The 22262-nt window shown below is 41.1% G+C and overlaps 1 protein-coding gene across 1 annotated transcript in view; it reads right to left on the bottom strand.

The window, feature by feature from the left end:
- Positions 1-246: 246 nt before the first annotated feature.
- YWHAG (tyrosine 3-monooxygenase/tryptophan 5-monooxygenase activation protein gamma) overlaps positions 247-22262 on the bottom strand; it is a 32110-nt gene continuing 10094 nt past the window's right edge. The window contains exon 2 of the mRNA XM_032778036.2: positions 247-3688. Coding sequence (XP_032633927.1) covers positions 3032-3688 — 657 coding nt within the window. The 3' untranslated portion in view covers positions 247-3031. The remainder of the gene's footprint in view (positions 3689-22262) is intronic.

The following is a 22262-nucleotide window of genomic DNA, read 5'->3' on the forward strand; positions in this document are numbered from 1 at the left end:
AACTTTGTTATACAGAGCTGTGTAAGCTTGCAAGCTTCTCTTTCAACAGAAGTTGGTTCAATAAAAGATTCTTTCCCCTACTTTTCCCTCTAGTATCCTGGGACCAAGACAGCTACAACACTGCAAACAAATTCCCCAGTCCACAGTTTAAAAAGATCAACTGGGCAGTGACGTTCCCATCCCAGCAGAGCCAAAGAACAAAATTAATTCGAACACATAATGCAATACAATTAAGTAGCACTGACATCAGATCTGTAAGTTTATTTGCTCAATGTACGACGGCTACATAATGACTCACATTCATGATATTCCATCACTGAGGAAAAACTGCTAAGAATGGTCCGTGAGTGAAATAATTCCTTACAGAAACACGGAGTTGGAAAAATAATCACTGATTAGACCTTAAAAATAGTTCACTGCATAACATGACAAAAAGCACAAACAAAGGCTCATTCAAAGAACATAGTAATTGTTCTCCTACACTGTAATAGTTATAATCTCACCATGACATACACCAGACATTAAGATTAAGCTAACACTGGTGTTTCTTTTGCTTTTCCTTTTTTTAAAACAAAATCATATATAATTGCATGTCACTATAGCAACATCCATAACAGATCAGTTTGTTACGATAACTATTTGGTAGAGCAAACTTTACCCCCAAAAGAGAAAAAAAATAAATTAAAAAAAAAACTTTAAAAATTTTTTGAAGACTAGTTTGTCATAGGAATACATAACATCTACAGTATAAGTTAATAAATTTCAAGCTACTGTATAGAAATACGACACTAGCATGCACAATATTGTATCAATAGAGTAATGGAGCAGTAATCATTTCACTGGAGAGACAGTATCATAGGCAAGTGCATTTCTTAAAAAAATGAAAGAAACCATTCAAGCTGCTTAAAAATCAAGTCCCCGTCCCTATCCCCATTCCACCTTTTAGCCCTCTTGTGCGATCTTTCCTGCATAATTTTCTAAAGCAGCAAGAGCAAAAGCTGAAATAAAAAATAGGTTTTGTAATTCCAGTAAATCACTTCCAAATTATACAAGTAGGGACAACACTACTCACTGGACATGAAGTTAAAGTAAGTTAAGAAGCCTAAATAAATCTTCCAGTCCATGGCATTTACTGTAGGTTTCTGTCAGTTACCTAAGCTGCAAGCCTCTTCCTATTGATCTTTCCAGTAGGGATCATTAATCAGGCTATTTTAAGTTTACAGACTTGGGCTTCATTTGAAGTCACGGTGTAAACTTTGTGCTGTTGCATACAGTACATTCATTTAAAATATATGTGCACATGGTCATTTCTAGTGAGCATATCTTTACATGATTTCCATTGTAAATTCCATTTAAAAGCTTTGACGATATAATTGCAAAGTCACTCTTGGTTATGAATTTTAGCTACATTTCGGTCATTCCTCTTAACTCACTTTCTTAAAGATGACTAGTTATCTTTGCTGTCACATCAAGGAAAAAAGCTCCTTAAGTCCAACAGAGCCAGACTCTGTATCCAACCATACAATAAAACTGATTGTACTGTATATGCAACACCAAGATGCTCTGTTTACAGACTGACTACTGAATGGGATAATGAAAGCCTGTTTGAATATGACATTAACGAGTGCAGTTTCCTTCTACTGCGTAGTTTTAGTTAAAAATCTACGAAGTTCAGCAATCTGCGAAATCAGAAGGAAATGGCAGTGAACTTCCAACAATCGTGTAAAAAAATCTTTACCTCGGATGAGGGTAAATATTACCTGGTAAGCTTTATTTTCTCCCAGCCAAATCAAACAGATCTGGAAAATGGATATTTTCGAAGAGAATTAATTTACAGGGCTGCCGAGAGTTGATAGAAATGTTTATGATGGTAGCTCTTCCTTTGTGGATTTCTCTACCAAATGAGCTTCTAAACTCCTGAGGTTTCACACATTATACCACAAGCTTCCCCAGGAGAATGAACACCAAGCTGCATGAAGACAAAACAAGGAGTCTGGGCGCTACAGAGATCTGCTGGCGAACCTCATGGTACAGTGGGAGAAAGTCAGGGGAAAGTGAAATGGCAGTGTAATCCCTGAGGAAGGAGCTGTGGCACCTTAAATCAGGATGGTCTTTGAAATACCAAAACAGTACATGACATACAGACCTGAATTCTTTTTATCTAATGGTGTTTTAGTTTAATGTTTCCCCCCCATTTCTAATTAAGTTCTTAATCCTTTTGCTGTGGACTCGGTTTAAACAGCCGCTTGCCAAGCATCTGTTAATTTGCTGATCAAAAACTAGAGCAGCTTTGATGTTCCTCAGGCAGTCTTCTGGCCTTGGGAGACAAAGGACAGCCAAGCCAGTCCACAGGGGACTGGATAAGGACGGCAAGCGAAGACAGTTAGCAAAAGAAAGTGTACAATCAATGGCTTGATGTCACATATGGCTGTAATGTAGAAATACTGTAAACTGTAATTTAGTGTTAATACTGTAAGCTACCCTAATAAACATCTTAACAAAAAGATAAATGGCCTAAATCCTGGGGCTTTAGAAGCCCTGAAATGTAAGTCGTTTCAGTTTGGGACTGTAAGCTACGCCATGACAGGCACAGCGCACCCTGGGGATGCACTGCTACATGGTAAACATACGGCACTTGAACTGAGGAGACACATGCACATAAACCTTACTGGAACCACAGAACTTCATTTTTTAAAGTGAGGGCCATTTCTTTCAAGTTATTTCATCTTTAAACCCTTTTATTTCTAGCAATAAAGTTAAATTAAAGACAGCTCCACTTGTATTATTAATCTACAGAACAGTCCATATGCCAGTGTGAGGCTGCCATTCCATACCCAGCACAGCCAGCCTGACTTTCCACTAGTGGTGTTTTGGCAAAAATGTCAAAGAGGCAATCAAGACAGGTCATGGGGGCCTCCCTGGGAAGGTTACCCTTCCCTTCCCCTCCCCCACCCCGACCCCCCCACTCGTGGGAAAAAAATAAAGACTGCAGTAGTAGCATCAGCGTGCGGCTGCCAGTCCATTCGGGGGTCTAATTGTTGCCTTCTCCACCGTCGTCATCTTGCTGATCGCTTGTCCAGAGCGTTAGGTTGTCACGAAGGAGCTGCATGATGAGCGTTGAGTCTTTGTAGGAGTCCTCGTTGAGGGTGTCCAGCTCAGCAATGGCATCATCAAAAGCCGTCTTGGCCAGGTGGCATGCCTGCTCAGGCGCATTCTGGATCTCATAGTAGAAAACTGAGTAGTTAAGTGCCAGACCAAGCCTAATGGGATGAGTTGGTTGCATGTGCTCCTTGCTGATCTCATGGGCTTCGCTATAGGCTTTCTCCGAAGACTCCACCACGGTTGCCCTCTTCTCTCCTGTGGCCACCTCAGCTAGGTAACGATAATAGTCCCCTTTCATCTTCAGGTAAAAGACCTTACTCTCATACTGTGTTTCGCTGCAGTTCTTGATCAGATAGTTGTCTAGCAGGCTCAGCACATCTTGGCATACAGCTTCCAACTCCTTCTCTATTTTCTCACGGTAGGCCCGTACCATTTCGATCTTCTTTTCATTACCATCAGCAGACGTCTTCTGCTCAATGCTACTAATTACTCGCCAGGAAGAGCGCCGTGCCCCCACTACATTCTTATAGGCTACAGACAACAGGTTCCTTTCTTCATTGGACAGTGGCTCATTCAGCTCTGTGACCTGCATCAAGAAGGGAGAGAGAGGAAAGAGGGTTGGATTAAATTACACTATCATTTCCCATTTCCCATCTCGACCTCATACATTCTGCTGTTCTCACCTGCTACCTCTAGAAGAGTGACCTGAACAAGGTGCTAGTTGATAAGACTCCAGTTCATTTTATTTCTGATATCAGAAGTAAAAACCCTGCTCCGGCCGTGGGATGTAAAGGGAAAGGCATTGCAAATTCTGCAAGCTTTCACACACAGCTGGGAAACAACTTATGTACCATCAACGTGGATACTAGAGGCTGTGCTGCTTTACCAAAAAGTTATGTCAAAATTTCATCACTTTTCTAGCATCATTTTTCCAGTTATGAAAAGATGGTGTCTATCAAGGTATAACTTAAGCACCAACTGGGTGGATGTCAGGCCTCAATAAGAAGCAGAAGAGGTGATAGTAAGAGCTATAACAAAGATACTTGTACTCCTAAGACAGTAAGTAAACTAGCTGAATGAGATGAATTAAAGCTATAAAACTAGCTTAATGAATGTTTAGTTTCAGTTTTCTGAGAGGCTAGTTGTCTTCTTTTGAGATGTCCAGAGACTTCAGCAAACTGAGTTTAGACAGATTTCTTCAAGACATCCATTACATCTTTGATCTCTGTGACCAGTTAAAAGCTCACATGGTAGCACTATGCTATCTTTTTCCTACACAGAAGATATTCTCCACTGGTTGCAAGGAGAGTTTAGATGTACAACCCTCTCAACACCAGGATACATACACCACTAAGAGATTAATTGCCATAGCAATGGATGGCTATGGGGAATAGTAAAGAAATGTGGAACTATTTTGCTACAAGACTGCCAGTTTACATCCAGCCAAGATTATACTCTTCAATCATTAGCAAATCAACTTTATTGCTGGTAAGTGTCATATCTGAGCCTGACACCTCATTCCAGTGCCAATGGAACAGTGCCCACATCATCAAATCTATTGTACTGTCACTTGTTACCACCCTTAAGAGTTTCAGCAGTGAGGAAAGTGCTTGAATGGTTACAGAAACTACCTCCTATTTACAGGCAACATCTTTAGGTTAACACAAGGATGCTCATGCTGCAGTTGCCTGTGCTGTCTGTTCTGCTGAACCATGGCTGCAGGTATGGCACCTTTTACTAGCTTAGTAAATGTTAGTACTCGTGAATGTAACTGCCTTGGGTGGTTGTGGCAGTTAGGCTGATCCCTGTAGCAGTTCTCAGCACGGCTAGTCAATAAGCACCCATATTTCAATCTATCTAGCTACTTGAAGCAGTTGCTGGCAGACGGAGAATGAACGTGATTTACACCATTAAGTCAAGGTTACATGTGCCTAGTCAACTCCACTTGATCAAGGGAGATGTGATCTATTTCAGCAAACAGAACAGTGTTCATTCTTACTGAATCAATATGCAGGGGAAAGCCATGTAAAAATGCTGTAATTATCAAAAATCCTATTAGTAAATTCAAACCACCTTCCTCCTGCTGCCCCCCAAACCAAGCATTTCATACAGAAATTCTAAGCATCCAAATATTGTCTACCTTCAACACCACTTCAAAAAGTCAGACTGAGGCCACCTTAACACCCAAAGTTTCATTTCAGAGACCATAAACACCATAAGTTATATAGCGATTGTACTAACTCCAGCCTTTCTAGCCACACAGGCCACAAACATAACTTGCAAATTATTATTACTGTAGCACTAGCAGCCCCAACCACAGACTAGGACCCCATTGTGCTAGGCACTGTACAAACACGAGAGACAATCCCTGCCCCAAACACCGTTCAATCTAAGTGATTCCCAATTAGACAAAATTAGTACATTAAAGGCAATTAAGGGCACTTCCACTATAAGCTCAGAGCTCTGCAGTTGTATACATCCCTATCTTCAAGCCTTTTTCCAACCAGGTAGTGTAGTTATAGCACTTAATGCCCCACACTCACTTTTGCCTTTTGCTTGTATCTAACACACACATTACAGGAGAGTATGTAACTGGCCTTCACGCATCTCTGATCACACATACTAACTTCGCCAAATACAAGACAGCTGCAGGCTCTCTCAAGCCCAGTCCACAACCCAAATAAAATGCAGTAGAGTGGGTTAGAAAGGAACAAGAATGCCATCTTTGTAGAGCAGAGTTAAGGTTGTTTGGATGCATTTCCCTACTCACAGGTGCTTGTTTCTTCATTATTTTGTATCTTCTCTGATTTTCTAGTTTGTATTTTATAACCAATGTGCTGTTAGGTGGTTTATATACCTTTAAATGACACATGTACTCTCAGCCTTACCACTGCATATTGCTTTAAGGGTCACATTGCTGGTGTGTTACAATAATTAGAGCGGAAAGTACTCCCAGGACCCACAATTCAAGGAGTATGTTCAAGAAGGGCTCAGAGAAGAGCGACACAAATGATTGAAGGATTAGAAAACATGCCCTATAGGGACAGGCTCAAAGCATTCAACATACTTAGTTTAACAAAAAAGGCTACGGATTTACTTGATTATAGCATCTTAATGGAGAACAAATATTTAATAACAGGCTCTTCAATCTAGCAGAGAAAGGTCTAACATGAGGCAATGAAGCTAGATAAAGTCAGACCAGAAATAAGCTTTTCCCCCCAGTGAGGGTAATTAACGAGTGGAACAATTTACCAAGGTTGGGGTGGGCTGGATTCTCCATCACTGACAATTTTTAAATCCAGATTGATTTTTTTCCTATAAGATCTGCTGTAGGAATTATTTTGGGGAAGTTCTTGGCCTGGGTTAGAGAGGTCATCACCATGGTCTCTTCTGGCCTTGGAATCTATGAATAAGATTCAAAGACACTTACTTTAGGGCTGGACAGAAGAGACATGTCTGGTGTTGCACTCCTTGTAATTTAATATGTCTCACTAGAGCAGGGTGAGAGCTGGCTAACAAATCGCACAGATCATGTTCCAAATCCTTTTCCAAAGAGATTTTTCTTTTGGTTCATGAATCAGAGCTCAGGAAGTCTTAACTCCCTCACTCAAACAACTGGAATAATCCCTGAGGGTACATCTATATGACTGTGCTGCATAGCTGGGACTACGCCACTGTAGTGTAGATGTTTCCTACACCGATGGAAGGGGATTTTCCATCAATGTAGGTAATCCACTTTCCAAGAGGCAGTGAGTAAGTCAATAGAAGAATCCTTCTGTTGACCTGGCCATATCTACACCAGAGGTTAGGTTGACCAAACTATGGTGCTCAGGGTGTAAAATTTTTCATGGTCTTGAGCAACGTAGTTTGGTCAACCTATGTTTTAGGTGTAGACCAGGTCTGAGAAGAGGAGGCAATGACTAATCTGGGGAAGTTTATAATAGCAGGATAATATCGCCGCCCTTCCCGCCCCATTTTCTAATGAAAGGGCCTTCAGCTGAAAGTTTGTGCGATAGCCTTATGATCCAAAGGATGTGAATTTGAGTTGGCCCATTTTAAAAATACAGTGTTAACCAGGACTGTATTAGCACTGGCTTATAGGCATTTGGTCAGTATTCACATCTCACTGTCGAGGTTCCTGACAAATCAACACTTTCATAGTATGTGGGGATCTAATAAGTGTGTGTCCAAGCTTTGGACAGTTAAATTATTTTGGGCTCCAACAGAAGTTAATCACTATAAGCTTAACTGAGCTTCCACTGAAGTTAAAGAATCTTGTTACGATTTTAGCTTCCCTGATAGTTTTAGAAAGAGGTTTCAAGCACAGGACTAAATTTCTTTGTCTTTTGCATTTTTACTGTTATGCAACAAGACTGGCCCCCTTTGCTGCTCCTGTATGGCATTTTCAGAGTAATTAAGGAATGAAATCAGAGATCAGGACTTTGGGGTCAGGTAACAAATGCCACTGGTACCTAAGCATATTCACAACATCCCCTCCATGGAAGATGAAATATTTTGCTTTAATTTCTAGCTCTGTATGTACTTGACGTGTTAGAGGTATAAATCTGCAGTAAACAGCAAATATCGGACCCTACACATGGCAGGTCAGACAGCAGAGATGCCAACTTCTGATCTGGAAGGAGAAATGTACCCCTTTGCCCAGTGGGAGTTATTGAGATCACTCATTCTATATATAAAAAGGATTTTTCTCCTTATTCTTTCCAAGAAATTGAACGCCTTTCTTATGGGGTAAGAGGTCGTCTGCAAGAAGAAAAAAGTGGGGTTGTGCTCTTTTGCCTCTGCATTAGAGCTGATGAGAATATGGAGATTGTGAAAATGTTCCTATTTATCAAGTTTTCCCACAATCAGCTGCATTCTTTGATACATAAAGGTCTGATTTAGACTACAACTACACTAGAGACCTTACAGCTTCACAGCTGTACCGAGAAGGTGCGCCGCTGTAAGATCTCTCGTGTAGCCATGCTAAACTGACGGGAGAGAGCTCTCCCACAAACATACCACTGTGCATGCTACTAATTCTATTGCTCAGGCGGGTGTTTTTTCACACTGAGCAATGCAAGTTTTGCTGACATAAGTGGTCATGTAGATATGGCTTTAATTTTTGCTTGAAGTCATTCTACTCTGAAAACCACGTCCTAAATTTCTACAGGACTGTCCACACAGATTTTCACCACAGTAACTAGTTGAACTAATACCATAACAAAAGGGTTGTTTAAGTATAGGTGTAGACACTAATTTTTGTTTAAGAAAGTCATATCAGTGAAACCTGAGTCTTTACCAACTTCAGTTACATCAAAAGAAAATATAAATGTCCACACACATCTACACCGAAGCAAAAGATGCAAACAGCACCAAAACAACAATTTCAACTCTGTATAGGCCAGCCCAGTGACTGGGGAGCCAGTGAAACAACATAGGAGTCACACAAGCAAGAGCTGAGAAATCAAGAGACAATTTGTAGTCAGGCTGCTATAGAGTTTGGTTTTGTTAACACCTATTTAACTTAAGTCACCAATATTGTAGATAAATGCAGTCTATTGTGCGAGAGAGATTAAAATCTTTAACAAATGCGACAAGACGAGCTCAAGAAAAGCCAAGACCGAATATATTATATTGACCTTTTCAGCTCTCTTTATATTCCATGATACCAGCATCAGGCACAGTAATTTATAAGTGACACTTGCTAGTAGCACTGAAATAATTTCTGCTCCTAAGATGCAAAGAGCTAACTTCTAGAAACATTTCTCACTAAAGCACAGTTTGTTTGCACAAGATAGAAGCATTCTAGACCAGGGTAGTTTTAGATTTGGAGGGCTAAAATTTGTTTGATAAAAGCATCTGAATCGTTAAGTGTGCACACAACTCTTGTATGCAATGTTGTTGTACCTGTGTTGGTGACAGGATACTAGAGAGACAAGGTGGGTGAGGTAATCTTTTATTGGATAGGAAACTCTTGACAAGCACAAGTCTGAACTCTAAGGCAGGGGTGACCAATCTGAGCCTGAGAAGGAACCAGAATTTACCAATGTACATTGCCAAAGAGCCACAGTAATACGTCAGCAGCCCCCCTTCCCCACCTATCAGCACTGCCTCATCCCTCTCCACCTCTCCCAATCAGCTAGGGGGGATGGGGAGGAGCAATGGCACAGCAGGCTCAGGAGAGGGGGCAGGAAGGGCTGGAGTGGGGGTAGGGCCTATGGCAGAGCCAGGGGTTGAACAATGAGCACCCCCCAGCACATTGGAAAGTCGGTGCCTATACAAAGAGCTGCATATTAAGTTCTGAAGATACGCATGTGGCTCCAGAGCCACAGGCTGCCCACCCCTACACTAAGGGCTTACCTACACTGGCACTTTCGGCGCTGCAACCTTCTCCCCCAGTGGAGATATGAAAAAACTCCTCCCTGAGCTCGCAAGTTTCAGCACTATCAGGGGCCAGTGTAGACACTGCACCAGGCCTGGATGCCGCTCTCCCAGCACTGGTAGCTACTTCCCCCGTGGAGGTGGGCTTTTTAGAGCTCTCTCCCAGAGCTATGCTGTGATTACACAAGCCATAGCACTGGGAGGCCTCTGGCAGGCTTGAGGGGTCTCAGGTGTCACATCACAGTTACCAGCTCAGATGTGAGGTGAAGCTCCTAACAGAGGCAGACCTATGAGGCCAGCTTTCCAGCTCTCCAAAAGATTATATGATGGCTTCTTGGAAGACTTAAAGTATTAAGTAAACTACTTCTAAACCTTGTGCCATTTTGACACGGGGCCAGACTGAAACATGAAGTCATATGTAATTTTATTAGACTTCGTTGGCTCTGCTCTCCCACAACATTCACTGAATATTCTTTCCCTGATCAGAAAGCTGCCGATACAAACCTTCTGAAGTGTTTGTAGTCTTCGGACTTGAGATTGATCTCCTTACAGAGTCCACTGTGTGGTCCTCCACTCAGTTTTACCTGCCTGTTCTATGGAATTCTAGGTTTAATGCTATTCCTACTCCTCTGCAACCTAAAATACTCTTCCGATAGTTCATAGCCAAGAATTACAGTCCCTCACTGATTTGTCGTTCCACCATGTTTCAGTATTGCTTCTGTCAAGGTTCTCTTCCATAGCATTCCAGTTTTGTTTTTATTTTTTGCTTCTAAACTTATCAATGAACAAGAAGTTTATCTATTTCCAGTGTAAAATGTTTTGGGTGAAAAAGCTGGAGCCAGCTTTCCACGTGGACCAATAAGTGGCTTTCCAGTACACTTAAATTAATTTCTTCTGAGCAATAAGGTATCAAGAATACAGGCAAGATGCTAGTAGGAGCCAGTGATGTGGAAAACCTAGATGGACCTTTTAGGGTTTTTCTTATTCTTATGAAGCAGCTTAGTACATTCTTCACTGTGGTCATTGGTAATTAAAACTTATTTTTAATATCCCTGGGTCAAGCAGCAAGTTCACAGTATTCTACTGGCCTGTTTTTCTAGGTCTCCCAGTAACTAAGTAAGATCTATACAATTGCCAGACAAAGCACTCACAAATTATGCTGATAAAAAACCTGGGTCTCTTATTAACCCAGCTGTTCTCAACCAGGGGTATACATACTCCTCGGGATACGCAAAGGTCATCCAGGAGGTACTCAACGCATCTAAAAATCAGTGTTTCTCAACCTGGAGATGGCAATCCCCAGGAGGGCCACAGGACAGGCTTGGGGGGGGTCACAAATGAGGACTAGCATTAGGGGTAGCAAGCATGGCGATTACTAAGGGGCCCATGTCAGAGGGCCCCGCAATGCTAAGTTATATGCTTTAGCCCCAAGCCCCACTGCTCAGGCTTCAGACAAGGCTCACAAGTGAAAAACAGATTCAACTACCACACTGAAATGTAAGTACAATATTTATATTCCAATCTATTTTATAATTCTATGGTAAAAACAAGAAAGGAAGCAATCTCTCTGTAACAATGTGCTGTGACACTTTTGTACTTATGTCTGATTTTATAAGCAAGTAGTTTTTAAGTCAGGTAGAACTTGGGGTATGCAAGACAAAGCAGATTTCTGAAAGAGGTACAGTAGTCCAGAAAGGTTGAGAACCACTGCATTAACCCTTTAATGCCAAGTTCAGAGTTAGATCAGTTCTTATAACCTGGCATTTCACCTCTTAATTCAGAACTCTGGTCTGATGGAGTTTTTAAAGACATACACCAACTTCAAGTTTAGCCAGTTTCAAGACACTTGTTAGGCGTTTCAGGTGCTGAATCTGCTCAAGCCCCATGCCAAGTTCTCTTTAAAAATGTTTCTTCCCTGTTGCTGTATGGGACCTCTACGTAACCAAGGGAAACTGACCACAGAGAGCACTAGCAAATGGCCCAAAATAAAAAACTTCAAACGCCGAAAGAACAGAATCTAATCTCAGTATGTTTGTACTTTATGCATTTTTAGCCCTCTTGCTCCAGGTAACTATCCTGTTACCAAAAAACTTTTGTTAGCTTATGCAATCAGATGTGGAGAGCTATTTGACTTGAAACATGACAAGCTGGACATCATAATACCAACAAACTGGAAGAATAGGTGGTCTTTGTACATATATATTTTAAATACATATACTGGGCAGATTTGTATTTTACCCTCCATCCCTTTCACAATCTTGTACCATGGAGTCTAAAAACCTTCCTTGAATAAGAACTTGCCAAAGTATTTAAACCTGCTGAATTTTTCACATGATCTAGATGTTTGCTTCATGGAACATTAGGGTTGGAAGAGCCTTCAGGAGGTCATCTAGTCCAACCCCCTGCTCAAAGCAGGACCACCACCAACTAAATCATCCCAGCCAAGACTTTGTCAAGCCAGGCCTAAGGAAGGAGATTCCACCACCTCCCTAGGGAACCCATTCTAGGGCTTCACCATCCTCCTAGTGAAACAGCATTTCCTGTTATCCAACCTGGACCTCCCCCACTGCAACTTGAGATCATTGTACCTTGTTCTGTCATCTGTCATCATTGAGAACAGCCCAGCTCCATCCTCTTTGAAACCACCCCTTAAGGTAGTTGAAGGCTGCTATCAAATCCCCCCTCACTCTTCTGCAGACTAAACAATCCCAGTTCTCTCAGCCTCTCCTCGTAAGTCATGTGCCCCAGCCCCCTGATCATTTTCGTTGCCCTCTGCTGGACTCCCTCCAATTTGTCCACATCCTTTCTGTAATGGGAGGCCCAAAACTAGACGCAGTACTCCGGATGTGGCCTCACCAGTGCTGAATAGAGGGGAATAATCACTTCCCTCAATCTGCTGGCAATGCTCCTACTAATGAAGCCCAAAATGCCGTTAGTCTTCTTGGCAACAAAGGCAAACTGTTGACTCATATGCAGCTTCTGGTCCACTGTAATCCCCAGGTCCTTTTCTGCAGAGCTGCCGCTTAGCTAGTCAGTCCCCAGCCTGTAGCGGTGCATGGGATTCTTCCATCTTAAGTGTAAGACTCTGCACTTGTCATTGTTGAACCTCAGATGTCTTTTGGCCCAATCCTCTAATTTGTCTAGGTCACTCTGGAGCATCTGGCACCAGCCACAGACTGTAGACAGGATGCGGATCTAGATAGATCATTAATCTGGCCCATATGACTGTTCTTATGCATTCTCGCATTGACCTAGCTATGTTTGCATCGGGGGTTAGGTCAGCATAGCGATGGTGCTCAGGGATGTGGATTTTTTTTACACCATCGCTATGCTGACATACATTTTCAGTGTAAGCCAGGCCTAAACTGGAGGCAAGCATGACAGTTTACCCCAGTAGAGTGCAAGGACAGCCACCTGATAAGCCTAAGATGTGAATCCTGATCATCCATCTTCTTCTTCCCATTTCAGAACTTTACTTCTGGCTCATAGGCACCAGGCAAATTTGAAGCTGCTTTGGTTTACTGGAGTTATTTCCATCTTCATTTCCCTCCTGCTCACTCTGCTCATCTTTCCTCCATTCCCAGCATTTGACACTTTTTCTGCTTTGTTATTGTGCCATCTACAACATCCCCAGCTTGACACAGCAGGCTTGAACACAGGCAACTCCTGTAAGTTTGACTCGGTTGTTCCTGCTTGGGAAAACCAGTGCTGTTCCTGCAAGTGACATGCATCTGCTACAGAATGAAATGGGAAAAATCTCCCCCATGCACACAGCAGTTCTCTGCAGCAACACAATCTCTTAATGTTTCATTCGGGCAACTTCCCCACTGGCAGATCAAGGCAGGGCTTTGAAGGGTACTTTAAAATGTAAGTTAAACTATTAATTGCTTAAATAAAAACAGATTTTTGTTCAACATATGAACTATGAATAGCTTTACAAACATGAACAACAAAAGTGAAAATATTTTATTAGGTTAACTAATAGGTTCTTTAAGAAGCTAAGTGGGGGGGGGGGGTGGAAAGAGCAAGTTCTCAGCTCCTATGAAACAAGAGTTTCTCTCTACAGTTCTGAGTACTAGATGTACTTTATTCTACTACGACTACTACAGCAAAATGTGCAAAATACATGCTGAAAAGAAAGATGTACTGCAGCCCTTGGATTTCTGTTCTGCAAGCACTGGACAAAACAGAATTTCACGTTTGAAACATGTTGGCGATCATCTGACTTAATAAACTTCCAATCATACCTGTATTTAAGTTTAAACTAGATCCTGAAAAAAGTCTTGTGTTGCCATTGTTTTAATGCTTTAGACCAAGCACTAAATCTAATTCTTAACACTTCAAGATAGTAGTACAGAGGAAATCAAGGTGAAATAACTGTGCTTAAGTGCAGTTTTGCTCTACAGATATGTAAAAAAAACAACTGACAAATTTTAGTAGACTGAATATGGCACTAGAGCAGTGGTTTTCAATTTTTTTCTAACATGTACCGCCATCTGAGATAGGGTCATAATATACCTTTGATTAGATTGCCAAGTCTTACTAAATAAGATGCGTTGTCCACTATTACAGAATTTTTCTTGCATACTCCCTGCCGAGAGCTCTGGTATCCCAATTTGAAAACCACTGTACTAGAGCAATTTTGGCTCCTGAACAGACCTGTCACTGATTTACTGTCTGCCTTGGGCAAGTCTCTTAGCTTTTTAATCTTAGCTGAACATCTATGAGGTGTTCTCCTTCACAGCATAACATAAGTATTTGTTCAGCACTTTAAACACAGCAGAATATAAATACAGCAGGGATAGCTCAGTGGTTTGAGCATTGGCCTGCTAAACTCAGGGCTGTGAGTTCAATCCTTGAGGGGGCCACCCAGGGGGCTGGAGCAAAAATCCATACTTGGTCCTGCTAGTGAATGCAGGGGGCTGGACTCAATGACCTTTTGGGGTCCCTTCCAGTTCTATGAGATATGTATATCTCCATATATTTAAACACAATTCCTACTCATTAGCAACTAGATTCTTGTCCTCTGCGCTACTGAACATGACAAGCCCATGCACCATCATTACGACTTGCAAGGATGCCAGACAGCAGAGACCAGCAACATTTTTAAAGGCACCAATTGTATCCAGTGTTACCTGAAAGTGAGTGCTAGTCTGGTTCCTCCCACCTTCCAAGAAAGGGGATTTATGGTTTAAGGTATTCAGATTAAAAGATTTAGAGCCAGGTTAGTTTTTGGTTCAGATTAGGACAGGCCCCCTTTTAAATCCAGCCTTTACTGATCCCAGTGTTTCATTATCATGATTCTTGCTCTTACACACATATACACACACACACACACACACTCACTCGTCTGGCATAAAGTAGTTGCAAAAATCTACTCCATACTCAAGTAGGCACAAATTGTAACTATGAGCTGTTTTCTAATTTGCACTTTGAGCACCACAGAAACAATGTATCCTTCACCTACCACCTACTTCATACTGTGCTCCTGCACAGGAGTGTTTTGGTGGTTGTGGCTGCAGCAGCACGCAGTCAGATAGGACTCAATGAGGATTTTACTCAAACTCTGCTGCAGTAGTCCTCAGAACCCCCACTCCCAATTCTTCACTGCCTTACACCTAGTGTACTCATTTACATCTGTGCAGAGTGGTTGTAAAATGCTATTGTGACGCATGACCAGAAAGGGTTAAGTATTCTCCAGGATGAATGACTCAAATTCAACCGTAAAAATATATGGGGAGATAATGTTTGTGTTTTTACAAATATATTGGTAAAGCTCAGTGTAACCAAACAGTCCCTGTAGCTGTATCCTGTTATTTAAGAGAGATAAATCTCAGCATTTAAACAAACTGTAAACATAGGAAATCATTGCATTCATCTCTCTGAAGTGTACAGCAAATCACCTACAAATGGTGAACAGGCAATTGCCTTATGTTAATGTGTGTGAATAATTACCAGGTGATGCTTAAGAAGTGAGGGCCTATTGTTTACTGAGGGACTCCAACCTGTCAAAGGCAGCCTGAATTGTATAAAAGATGTTTGGGTCCCAACTCTATCTCAAATCTGCTTAAGCTTCATCGGGGAAGTTTGAGTCGCAAGATTGAGATCCCTGTTAAACTGGAACACCTTGAATAAGATTTGGTCACTGGACTATAACATATGGACTAAATTCTAAAAACTCTTTGCAAATACAAAGCTCATCTAGGCTATGAACCTGAACTTCAAGAATTGAATCATTCGTGTCTGTCTGTATATTGACCGTTTAAACATCCTCTCTTCTAATAAATGTTAGTTTAGTTAATAATAATTGGCTGTAAGCTTGTATTTGGGTAAGATCTAGAATATTCATTAACCTAGGAGGTAATGTGGATTGGTAGAACATTTTCTTTTATACGAGGAAGAGGATTTTCAGTAATCTTCATTGTTCTTGACTTGGGTATCTAGCCTGAGGCTGGGTTACTTTAAGGAAGTTGTGTTGTTGGCTTGTGGACAACCAGTGAGGTAATAAAGAAGCTGTTTTGTGGTGGCTTGGTAAATTTAAGTACTGGAATATCCACCAACTTTGGCCTTGTCTGCCCCATTCTTTGCAGTTCACCCTAACTGAGTGACCTCAACTGACTGGGTCCTAGGGGAGCCAGCTATCAAAACAGAATGGCACAAACCTGCTTAGCACAGGTCCAAACAGATTACACATTATGCTCAATGTCTTAGTAATGCTTAAGTGGAATTCATTTACTCTTGAAGTCAATCCTCTGATGTCTGATCTATGCCTACTACTTGGCACAGGATTGTACACTCTCCCAATGGTCATTTCATTAGCACCGATATGTGCAGAGCCTTGCATAACCATTCTTCCAGATATCATGCCTGTGTTCATTTACATCAGCATTGTTTTCCTTCAGGTTAGCCTTATTTTACACAAAAGAGAGGAACAGATGAACTTTTGCTTCTAAGTAGGATCCTTCTCTCATGTTTCTGTACTGCCTGGACAACTGAGAGTCCTTGAGTCCCTTGTTCAAATCAAGTTACCTGTGACCAAGTTCATCAATTCAGCACCAATGACACTAAGCTCTCAGTATACAATGCCACAGTCCTCCTTAAGTTACATACATGAAGAGCTCTGTGCAGCTCAAAAGCTTGTTTTTCACCAACAGAAGTTGGTCCAACGTAAGATATTACTTCACCCATCTTGTGTGTCTGTAATACAGTACATCTAAGGCAAGACTTTGGTTAAACACTGAGCTAGCATGCGGTTCAGAATCCATATCCACATCACTAGGGCCATGCTTGCCACATTTTGTCACCACTGGTATCATGGGTTGCTTGTGTGCATTTTGGTGAGGGGGGGGGGAATGAAAGATGTAGTGTGAAACTTTGAGAACTTTCATCCTGCGCATTTAGTTTAGCAAGGTAATTAACAACCTGAACATCATCCAACATTTTTGGAGTTTACACTAAGTGTGCCTGTTTAAATTGGGCATAAAAAGGAACTTCATTTAGAGAGAGCCAAAAAGAGCATTACAGTAATTTAGATTGACATTTTATTGTAATAGGCAAATAACTCAGTTTTAACTTGGAGACTTGTGCTGCAGATGCACAGATGCTTTCAAACTCTAATAGAACAATGGCATAAATGCTGTGAACAGATGTTGCCAGAAGATTACTTTGTCTGCATTTTTTGTTCTAACTATTAGTTCTGGAGTTGATCCTTCTGGCTTAAACAAAAAGCCAAGTTAGCTAAACCTTCATTGATGTAGCCACTTAATTGTATCCTAAAGATTTTTTTACTCCAAAGAGATCATTCCTCAAAGATTTGATACTCTCTGCTTATCACCAATGTGACAGAGCCCTTTAAAAATTAGATGAAAACCTGACTCCACTAAAATCAACTGCAAAACTCACTGACTTCCACAGGGTGAAATCCTGGCTCCACCGAAGTCAACAGAAGTTTTGCCACTGAGTTTAATGGAGCCAAGGTTTCACCTTATGGATCAGCTTCCAGCTGACAAAGAGACAAAGCAACAATGACTTCAGCAGCTTATACTACTTTACTCCAACTGAGAATCTGGCCCTGAATTTTCAGCCACTACTGACAGCTAAGTGTTAGCCCAGTCTAGTGGTGGAGTCTACTGAAAGTTTCCATGCCCATGTTCAAACATACAAGCACTATTGTAGCTGTTCCAAAATTACTCATCAGCTACTGATAGTTCATAAGAACACTTCCAGGTACTCCAGAACAGCTACTGTCCAAATGGAGAAGCATCTTCCAGTAAGATTAACCACTGGCAACTAACCTAGTAGTCTGGATTTCTGGAGACTTGCTATGACCTACTAAAAGCCAAATCAAAGAAATACCTCCATGACAAATGGCTGTGTGTCAGGTGCTCTGGTGAAATTCAGTCATGATACGCAACTAGGAAGGCAAAAGAAATTAGTGTGGGGTTACAGGCAAGTAGAGAATTTGTACTACTGAAGTCCTCCATTCAAAACAAACAAACATTTGAGGGAGGAGAGAACATACCATAGAGTTCTGTTTTTTGGGGTTTCTTAACTGGTTTATTTTTTTTATTTTTTAGTAATTTTGAGTTTTATGTAGAGGTAAAAAAAATCAGGGTTTGAGACTCTCAGTTCAAACAGCACTGCATTAAAGCATACTAGGGAACCATTAGCATGCAGGAGCAGGTCTACACAGGCCAATTAATACACGTGCTAGCGTGCTTTAGATATCACATCCCAGTCCACATTACTGCTCCGTGTAGACAAGCACCTTAAATACAAGTAAACACTACTGGTGTTTATTGAATAAATACCCAATTTCATTCACTGGCGTTCTATTGATTAAAACTAAAATCCTGAACATAACCCACGAGGCAATCACATCAAAGCTCTTATAGCCAGGCACTGTAGCTGCCATTCATAAGTGACCCACAGTGAGAAATTGTACAACCACTACACTATTCATAAATACTTTGGTTTAATACTTTCCTGGGGATCTCACTACATAGAGTAATATTTAAAACAACCTTGTTTTTGACAAAAAACTGGCTGCACATATTTATGGATCCATATGCAAGTGTGACATAACACCTGGAAGTTTAACCACATCCCTGCTGTGCTGTTTCTGCCTCCTCACTCTGGCAATTTTCTTCTGTATCACTGCAGCTGCCTCTGCAGTCAGCTGTTCAACAGAGGAGTTTTTCTTTAGCCATGTTATCAATACCATGCCTTCAGCTGCATAAGGTCAGTCATATCTCCAGCCTTGAAGCAGTCTTGCACCACTTGTGACAGCACGTTGTAGCTTGCCCAGTAGAGTTTAGAGAGCCAGTATATGCTAATTGAACATACAAGCTGTATGTTCACTGTTCAGAAGTGAAGAGTTGGGTTCTCTGGTTAATGAGACATTGTGAGTTGCAATTCATATGAGAGTTTTAATATGTAGTGAACTGAAAGCCTCAGAAAGATTAACAGCTGAACAGTTAAAAGTTGGCAGGGATTTTTATTTTATTTTTTTTAAAACAGTCATTTTATTTCACTTTTTCTGAATCCTTCAGATTTGTCTCAGGATTGGATTCTTTGCTATTCACATGAAACATCCTTGAATGTACTGGCAACAGTATTAAAAATATCTAGTGATCCCCTCTCAGGCAAAGGGCACAAGGAATCTTAGAAGTAGTACCCCATTAAGCTTCCATACTTGTAGCCATTGGGGCATAGGCCCTAATACAGCTACTAAAAGGCAATGCTTCCACATACATTAGGGCAACTCTACCATACCATCCAGCAAAAAAACTGGACAGTGGTACTTAAGTGTCATGGGAGGTTGCAAAGACAAGTGAATCACCATAAGAACTGCACAGTCTACATTTGTTAAAGCCTTAAAGAGCCACAGAACATTGACAAACCAACTTACTTTCTGTCTCAACTCCACCCCAACACAGACTTCCCATTCCAGCACTTCAGTGATGACATCGGCTCAGTACAAGTACATGCAATGACTCAGTATGCAATTGCGGGGTAGTAAACCTGGAGACATTCAGTGAAATCCCTACTTGTGGATAGTTCTTCAGTTTCCCCCAAAAGAAACCTTTTTACCTTTAAAGACTTTTTACTAACGTCAAGCAGCAGTTGAGACTACCACACTAAGACCACTCGTGTTGCTTCTACACATTTAAATTGAGTTACATTTGATACAATTAACAATTCTGCATAGCATTGAGTGCACTTACCATCCAGGAAAGGAATACAGAAACAGTGAGGGATGTGAATGCTAATTAGGGTAATAAAGTTAGTTTTGGATTGGAAAGAAGTAGAGACTGAATTTCTTCAGCAAGAATAAGGCAGTCTGTTGTGGGGAAGGCACTCCCTGATAAACAGTTAGTTGCATATTCACTTTTGAGCTGGTTTGTCCCCCAAACGCAGATTTATGGAATTCATCCATCCCACGCTCTGGGCATTCATTCACTGTTCAGAGCATGGAGAGACTGTCATGCACACGCTCTTCCCCAGGCTTTATAACATAGCAGTCAATATTAACAGCAGCAAAGTGGAAGCTGAAAAGGTGGCAGAGGCACGTGTGTGCAGACAGGAAGGGGGATGAGGTGGACCAGAGATTCTGTAGTAGCGCTCTTCAGGCCACCCAACTCTCCCCTTGAACAAGGACCAAAAATTTTATTTAAGTAAAACATAAAAATCCCATTAAAGAGTCCTCTCAGGACCCTGGCTTATCCAAACAAGCCAATGTTTTAAAAAAGTAAATGAATAGTGTTCCTTTTGGATATGTGAGTAGCCACAGAGGACAGTTCTTGGAGACAAAGGTGACCAGCTTCCGTCTCTTTCAAGACAAGACAGGAAGGGTGTCCATTAAAAAAAAAAAATTACAAAACTGAATGCTAAGATTCTGGCAAAGGAGAATGGCCAAAGCCTGGTGATGACAGAACAGATTACCTCAAGGTCCACACCAATCACTATGTTAAGATGGACTCTGGAAAGATGTGACAATCAGGTTTAAAACACCCTGAAACCATAACAAAAGCGGAGGTAAAGCAGAAATGCCATTCTTAATTTTAAGCATCACATCAAGTTATGCATTACACACAAGTTTGTCCCCTCTAAAGTCTTACAGTGGGTTCCTTCCCTTTTTGGCAAGATGGCCATCGCCTGAAAGCAATGTAGCTCAGTTAGAGACCCTGGCTGCCACAAGAGAAGCAAGAAACTTTGGCTCACCAGAATCAAGCAAGAGATTAAACACTTGGTCAACAACCTCACATGAGTTTAAAGGGGTTTTGTTTGGAATCTCTCAAACAAAATATTTCATGTTAGATTTCCAATACACTAATATGAAAGCTTTCACAACATTCTCAGGGGGTGGGAGGGTAGAGGGGACTCAGGGAGAAAATCTAAGTGGCAAAGGAAATACCACTTCATATTGTCTGGGATGAAATACTTGGAATCACATTAAGATCCAAAGAACAGGCCATCTCAAGTTCGTGTGAGCCAGCAAAGTATGGTATAATTGCTGTACCCTTGATACTTTCTGAAAGCACTAAGGGTATGCTACTACTCAAAATGTCAAACCAAGAAACTCAAGCACGCTCATGCTAACAGCACAATACTTCTTTTTAAAATATAGTGTTAGTTTGAGACAGAGTAATCATGGAAATTTAGTATGTCAGCTGCTCTTCAATGACCCATTCAGAGGTGAACTATATCTAAGGCTGGTTATTATGGCACATGGGAAAAAGTCTGACTAGTATTACCATACTGATCAGTTTTAGTGACAGAGGAAGAATCATGGAACATTTTAATTAGTACGATGCTGCTTGTAAAAGGAAATAAATAGTATAAATTAAAAACCCTTACAACTCCACTGGCTACAGAGAGCCTAATTTGTCAATATTCGCAGAGGCTTGCTCAGCTGGCCTTCTTCTGAAGAGATCTACATACAGAAGAGGGTGGCTTTCTTTGTTATGAACTCATGACTACGACCAATAGCCTTACTTCGGATGAAATGACAGCCCATGGAGCCTCATTCCACCTGCTGAAGATCAGCAGTTGTACATGTGCCTTTAAATGTTAATCCCTGACACTTAAAGCTAAAGACTAGAAAATCGAGAGCATAACCGTATGATGCAATGACCAAAACAGGAAGCTAACAGATACTTCCTCTTAATCTTTTTTAGGTCCTCAGTGTGAAAATCTGAGTACTTTACACTTGAGAATACTACCTGTTCTATCCAAATCCCAAGTAAACTCAACAAGGAATCCTGCCTGATTTAGGTAAGCAGAGAATCATTAAGACACCAAGTTTAAAAACCAAGCTGATAGTTTTAGGCATTTCTCCATAATCTTTACAGAAATATATTCCTTGTTTGGAACCAACATCAGCACTTATGAAAAGGGGAGACGGCAGTGATGAGGTGTCTCACTATTTATATCAGACCTTGATTTAAGAACCACAAATGAAAATCAGAATGCTAGCTTCTGGCTACCAATAGCCGACTGGGTTTATGATCAAGCTGGAGAAAGTTTAGTTTGAAGTTTTGCACTGCATTTTCTCAGATACTGATTTACATTGATTGCCGCCAAACTCCTTCCTGTGCCTGTTCACTCTCTGAAATGGTTTTATTGCCTTGAGAAAATCTGTTTGTGCTTTATGAAGCACATCAAGTCCTTGGATAAAGTGGCACAACAAAATATCAGATCTTGAAAACCTTTTGTCCATAGCAAGTAACAGACCTCTGGCTCATGAGTTAGAGAGCAGTAGCAGCTTGAAACAAGCA

The sequence above is a fragment of the Chelonoidis abingdonii genome, chromosome 20 (genome assembly GCF_003597395.2).
Source record: "Chelonoidis abingdonii isolate Lonesome George chromosome 20, CheloAbing_2.0, whole genome shotgun sequence".
In the NCBI taxonomy this organism is placed as follows: Eukaryota; Metazoa; Chordata; order Testudines; family Testudinidae; genus Chelonoidis; species Chelonoidis abingdonii.